This window comes from Aphelocoma coerulescens, chromosome 4 (genome assembly GCF_041296385.1).
Source record: "Aphelocoma coerulescens isolate FSJ_1873_10779 chromosome 4, UR_Acoe_1.0, whole genome shotgun sequence".
Classification (NCBI taxonomy): Eukaryota; Metazoa; Chordata; class Aves; order Passeriformes; family Corvidae; genus Aphelocoma; species Aphelocoma coerulescens.
The window spans coordinates 69,035,638-69,042,411 of record NC_091017.1 but is presented as its reverse complement, the minus strand read 5'-3'; the positions used below and the strand labels follow the sequence as shown (position 1 = coordinate 69,042,411).

At 46.1% G+C, this 6,774-nt stretch overlaps 1 protein-coding gene across 1 annotated transcript; it reads right to left on the bottom strand.

The window, feature by feature from the left end:
• Nucleotides 1-956: 956 nt before the first annotated feature.
• On the bottom strand, nucleotides 957-6,550 carry GPR78 (G protein-coupled receptor 78). The gene is made up of 3 exons (XM_069012224.1): nucleotides 5,883-6,550; nucleotides 5,166-5,279; nucleotides 957-1,194 (listed from the first exon to the last, which is right to left on the bottom strand). Exons 1-3 carry the CDS (start codon nucleotides 6,548-6,550, stop codon nucleotides 957-959), a joined length of 1,020 nt encoding a protein of 339 aa, XP_068868325.1.
• Between the last annotated feature and the right edge of the window lie 224 nt (nucleotides 6,551-6,774).

Genomic DNA, 6,774 nt, shown 5'->3' with positions numbered 1-6,774 from the left:
TAATGAAAAGATTGTACAGTATTATGACAATCCACCATATATAGCCAATGCATGAAATATTTTACACATTATATATCCCTTAAAAAAGATTTAATATATTTTAGCCTTTTCTTTGAAAACAGATAGTTGAAGTAATATATCTTAAACACAATGGTACCTGTCACTTCTACTGATTTTTTTTTCTGAATAAAAGCTTGCTTGAATAGGACTACTAGCTCAGTGATGGAACTACAGTGCTATTTAACTAAATTCCATACATGTCTTTGTTACTGTTGCTGCAATTATTGTAATCACATACCACTGAAGTGCTAAATATTAGTAACTCAGATATGTGGACTTTGGTTATGCTTGATAGAATACTGGCATATCAAATATATGTACCACTTCCTAAAGGCTATGTTACAATCATGATGCCTAGTAATAAATAATAATAATGATAGCAATCTCAGATTCAAAGTGCTGACTCACTTGAGGCACCAATACAATAAATCAGTCAATTAAAAGACCTATTTTTTATGTTCAAAACTAACAGCAGATCCTGGGCTGCCAAGTTACACATGCAGCACTCAGGACTCTGAACCTGTCCTTCCAATGTGGGGATTCCTGTGCTCCCAGAAGACACTGGAATATCATGTTTCATATGGAATGCTCCAAGTCATACCAAGTCTTCACACATGAAACATTAAGAGCTGTCTAAGCTTCTCTAAAGCCTCGAAAGGCTCTCTTAAAACCCCTCAAGCCAACTCAATTCACGCGGGGACAAGGCTTTGCCATGAATTGTGCTTGGCTGCAGACCAGGGAAGAGCCTTTTATGAAAGTCCACGATGAAATGTGTCACATTAATGCAGCCTTCACACCCTGGAGACACTGTCACCACTGTCAGCATCAGAGGAGAAAGGCAGCTTTCCAGCAGCAGCAAACACCTGTCTCCCTGGAAGGGGAATGCTTTCATGTTGTCAGTTTGTTCTGTGCAAGCAGTAATCGTTTTCAGTGTCGAGAGAACTGTTGTACCCCGATGATGGATACAGGTCCCTCTTAAGTATCCTGTTGACGATGTTGATCAGAACTTTTTTGTACTGTTGACGTAAAAGTGAGTAAACAAACGGATCTGATGCAGCCTTACTGTAGGTGAGGCACTTGCTTATAATTCCCCAGTAGTAATTTATGGTAACAAAAGGAAGGAGCTCTATCAACCTGTTAAACATTAAAGAGAAATGGAAACACTTGAGTGTTATATTCACACTGAGCCCAGTGCTCAACTCATGTTTCACGAAACATTCAAGTGTCATTTATTTTCTTACATTACACAGTCCCTGCAGGAGAAGGGCCATGTACTTACTCCTAACATTCAATAAGGGCAAAGAGAACTTTCCTAGCAGGGCCACTGGGAGGCAAAAATCAATTCCTTCTATGGAAAGAGGAAAAAAGTGTTCTCAGTGGCAATGCTTCTGTGCATAGGAGATAAGAGAGTGCTGCAGTTTACTGCTCACTTTCCAAAGTTACTGAGCTGTTCTGGTAAGCAGTCAAAATTGTGGTGACATAATTGACTACCTCTCTCCCACAGCAAACTTGAGATAGACACATGAGACTCTGGGCACCCAGACTCCCTGACCTCAGCTGCCTGAGTGGAGCTGTCTCGTGACACTTGAGAAATTTGGACTTAACCCCACTGGCATCAGGCTGCTGCTCCTGGAAGATCTGCTTTAGGTCCTGTGGCATATCTGCCAGCCTAGGTAAAGGACCTGGATGCTATGCAGCATCTCAAATGACTCCAGAAACCCGGTCTAGATCATGGAATCCATCCCCTCGGAGACAGACCAGTGAACCTTCACTACACCCCTGCGGTGAATTAACACAGATGCAAAGTTGATTCACGTCAGACCACTGCAGTGTGAAGAATAACCTGGCAGTAACTCAGAGGTCTGACTGGCAGCTGCAATCCCACACTGTGTTAAGGAGCACACCTACAACTAGTTAGCCATGGAAGTTTTTGTGTGCGTTTAGCTGACTGCTATTTTGGCCAAAGAAAACAAGGAGACAACACTTTTATCATCATTATATGACCAGTCAGCTGCCTCCAGACCTGTGTCTCCTGGTCTGTGCTTCATGGATGATTAGTGGCCTCAGCACCTCAGGTGGGAGGGATGTATTAATCATGGGGGCAGAAACTGCAACTAGGTTAAACAACTTTTCCACAAAAGTGAGGGCAATCCTTCAGACTATTCCAGCAAATGTCTCGCCCAGCTCATCTGCAGTGGGCAAACCCTTCAGGAAGGTAGAAAGAACAGGGTGAGGAATTTTTATTTTCTGTATATCTTTTGTAAAACTTTTTGCAGGAGCAAGAGTATGCTACTTTGCTCTATTCATCCCAGAAGAAAAGAAAATGTTCTGGGAGATAAAATAGCCCTTTTCTGTACTCTGAGACATCATTGTTTGAAGATGTAAGATCAGAAGCTTTCTCAAGGCGTGAAGAACCTTCTGTCCTCTTTCCAAAATGCAGAGCTCCAACTTGCAGGGTGTTGACTTTTGAAGCTGTTCCAATCCCTCCTCATAGAAAAGCTGATTTACCATCATTCAGACTGAACATTACAGCAAGAGACAGGAAAATTTCTTATTTGTATAACTAAAAGTTAAATCATTCCTATGGCAAGTGCATTAAAAAAAACAGATTACTTCTGTTTGAAGCTGCTCAGAAAAAGTTCCAGTGAATTCAAAATAGGTGGAACATGAAGACACAAAATATGACAAATAAATGTACAATAAATGACACTTGCTACATGATTGCTTAGGTTTATCCCATCCTGCATATCATCCTAATACAAGAAAAATATAATTGATATTTACACAATTGATGTTTTTATAAAGACTCTAAATAAGGAGACTAAGACACTTTTCAGTCTTGAAAATAGATGTATTGCTATGTTCCCATTAAGGCATTATGGATCCAAATTTAATTGCACTGAAGCCAACAGAAGAAAAATTGCACAGATTTTAATAAAATAAAGGGTCTGGCCAAAACAAGTCAGACTTAGAAATACCCATCTGAATGCATCTTTTAGTATAGTTTTCTTGGTTTTAGTGCTGTTACAAAAGAGATGAAATTCATCTGTCATCTCTTAGTGAACAGACAAATATATTGCTAATGATCCTAATCTCATTCATATTTCTGAAGTGAGGAGCAAATCCTGAGCACACAATGCAACCTGAGTCACCAGGCCAAGAGCAGGAAAAGAGGGAGGATGGCTTTCACATTGCTTCCCCAGACACTGCTTCAGTGCCACCCCCCTAAAAAGCAGAATGAGGGAAGACTGGAGAAACAGGCACGGCAGCAAGTCCTCCAAGCTCACCTCCATCACCACCTTTTATGTAGTGCTGTCTTGGCACTGTCTTGTCTTTGGGACACAGAGCCTTTTAGGATGTGCTCCCGAAATACTTCCTGTTCTGCTGCCACTGAACCAGCTCAGTCCTTGTGACTGAGACAGAAGCTGTACCTTGACACACATTTCCATAAACCAGCCCTCAACCTTCTCTGTAGTGGTTCAGTAGGTACCAGTTTGTCACACATAGAAAATGCACCACCTCACATTTGCCAAACGCAAGGTCTGAAGAAGGAAGTAACTTTTATTTTAGAAGTTTATGAGAAATAACCCCCATCCTGAAAAATGTGGCCACATTTGGAATTTGCTGAGTTTGGTAAGGCTCAGATGGAAAGAAGATGGCAAAATCCACTTTGTTCAACATAATTGCATCCTAATTATGGCAAAAGTGAATAGAAAATTACTCAAAATGTACTGAACAGTGATAAATTAACCTTTTAACTCTGTGATGTAATGCTAATATTTGTAATAATCCTTTCAAACTGCAGAAAAAAGATGTAGCTATCCAGGCAACCAGGAAGGAATCCCTTTGTAAATGGGAACTGAAAAAAATGTCACTTTAAAAACTAAAAAAATATTCCCTGTTTAGTGCACTGGACTTAACCTAGCCCCTACTCCTATCAGGAAAGGGCAGTGACACTGACCATTAATGGCCTATATGTGTGTGACTGTGTAAGGTCAGAGCACTAAAGCTGGCCAGTTTCTGTGAGCTGGTGTGGCTGCAGACACTGGCAGCTTGGTAACAACCTTGAAGAAGCCTTCACCAGGGGGTTTTGCACATAGTGCACCTTCCTCAACACAAGACAGCACTCTTCAAGGCTGTCTTGAACACACTGTGAAGTGGGAAATATTTTTTAAAAATCACTTGTGAAAGATGTAGCCCATTTTAGTTTAGAGATGAAAGGCTAAATCCTGGGGGGCTGCAATTCAGTACAGTTACACTGACTTCCAGCTCACTGGTTTATGCAAGATTTAAAAATAAAAATAATCATCTACTGTATGAAGACTACAAAAATACATAACAACAATGATTCATGGACACTTAAAAAGGTGCAAACCACCAGGATGGATGCTTATAATTCTGTCCAGTTGAGGAATATCATGTTTCCTATATATTTTAGGAGTCTAATTATTGGTTTTCCTCAGAGATAACTTTGACACCTCAACACAAGTCTGGGCTGCACCATTAGCAATATATTTACAGGCATTAATGTTTCCAGACAGAATTCTTATTACAAAAATTATCAGCCTGGACAAATTTAAATTATATCAACTCATCTTCCAAAAGCAGCAGGCTTGGCTGTATGCCTTAAAAAAAAAAAAATAGCCAAGCTAATCAAGAACGTCTGTCTGTTTTCCTCTCTATTGCTAGGGTTGTGCTAATAAGGAAGGGTGTCAAGTCTTTTAAACTGCTTTTATCTCCCACTGGCAGGTAATTAATTCCTGGTACTTGTCCTAAAAGCCACTTGCTCTTGGCAGAGGCGCCCAGACCCGGCTGCAATGAGGGAAAGAGAGCCAGGTCCTGCCGGGGCTGTGCCCTAGGACTGGGTGTGCGGGCAGGAGTGGCGTGTCAGGGTGTGTGTGTGGGTGTGTGGGTGTGTGTGTGTGTGTGGGTGTGTGGGTGTGTGTGTGTGTGTGTGTGTGTCTGTGTGCTCTGCCCCACAAAACCGGCCCCGAGGGTCTGTTTGGTTCTGGCACCCCAAAATTAGCTGTTAGACCCCCGGGCACTTACGCATCACAGAACATCATGGTCCCGCTAAGTCCCCCACCCCGACAGGGAATACTAACCTGGTGATAATATAAGGACCAAAACAGATCACGAAAGACCCTATAAAAATACTGATTTTCTTGGTAGCCCGCTGCCTCCTCCGTTTCTGCTCGTTCAGACAGCGCTGCTTCACACTACGAAGGGAAAAGAGCAGTAAGGGTGTTAAGGCAGGAAGGGAGGAGGTGAGACGTGAGCCCAAGGGAAAGGGGAAGAACCCTCTCAATGCCCGAGAGCCCCTGCACCCGGGAAGGCAAGGGGAGAGGGAGGCAGCCCCTGGGGAGAGGAGGGCAGCCCGGTGCGGGGGAAGGGCAGCCCCGAGGGGACGAGGGCAGCCTCCCGGGGGAGAGGAAGGCAATCCTGACGGGAGGAGGGCAACCTCTCGGGGGAGAGGAAGGCAATCCCCCGGGGGAGATGAGGGCAGCCCGGAGGGGAGGAGGGTAGCCCCAGCCCCGCCGAGCCTCGGACGATCGCGCTCAACAAAGCAGTCACTCCCGCTTAAAGGGAGCTCAGGCAAGTGGCATAACCCGGAGAGCCCGATTAGCCTTTGAACAGAGAAGGCTACAAATGCACAAGCCACCGTTCCTGGCACTGTAAGCAGCGTTTGAAACTAGAGGCAGAAGCGCTCGCCATGCGGCCGGGGCAGCGGGAAGGGTCGCTGGAGGGGCGGGATATCGTTCTCGCCCGGGGCAACTACCGGGAGTGACCGGGGGCTGTGGATCCGAACGTGCACGCATTACCTGGGGTGGATATCCACCAGCAAAACCAGAGTCTGCATGGTAATAATGTCTATCCGCTTGCAGTGGAACCGGGCAACTTTCAACACCTTTAAATAGGTGAAACACAAGATCACCAGAGACAGCATGAAACTGGTGGAGTGAAAGACAATGGTGAACACTGTAAACCTTCGCCGCTCCGTCTCTTCCTTCAGGTGTAAGGTGCAAGAGGCATAGACGCTGTTGTAATCTACCCATGAGTAAAACAAGGATACCAAGGGGAACGTGAGGGAGTGGAACCACGAGTAGCCCATCAGTATCACAGCGTCCTTATACCGCATCTTGCTGGTGTAGCTTAGGGGGAACACCACGGCAATCCATTTGTCGATGCTGAGTGCTGCCATGCTCAGCATCGTGTTGGAAGTCAGGAAAGTTTCCAGGAAACCCACCGCCTTGCAGACGCAGCCCCCGAGGGGCTGCTGGTTCCTCAGGATGCCCAGCAGGGTAAAAGGCATGTTCAGAACGGTGAGAAGCAGGTTGCAGAAGGATAAGTTCACCAGGAAAACCCCGGCGACCTGCTTGCGGATCTCCGTACTGTAGACGAAGCATAGCAGCACCAGGAGGTTGGAGAGCAGAGAGACCACCAGCACCAGCACGAGGAGCAGCGCCAGCAGCACGCCTGCCAAGTCCATCTCTCAGCGGGTCGCCTGGAGCGGGCGAGGGCAGGAGGAAGGGGGCACCCGCGCCGGCACCGCAGCCTCGCCTGCCGCCCAACGCGGCCGCCCGCGCATGGTGCCGGCGGCGGGGCAGGGGCCGGGGGCAGCGCTGGGGGCAGCGGGGCGCAGGGAGCAGGGCAGGGGCGGGGAGCGGAGTCGAAGGTGCGGAGAGAGGGGCGAGGGGAGCAGAGCTGGGCGGC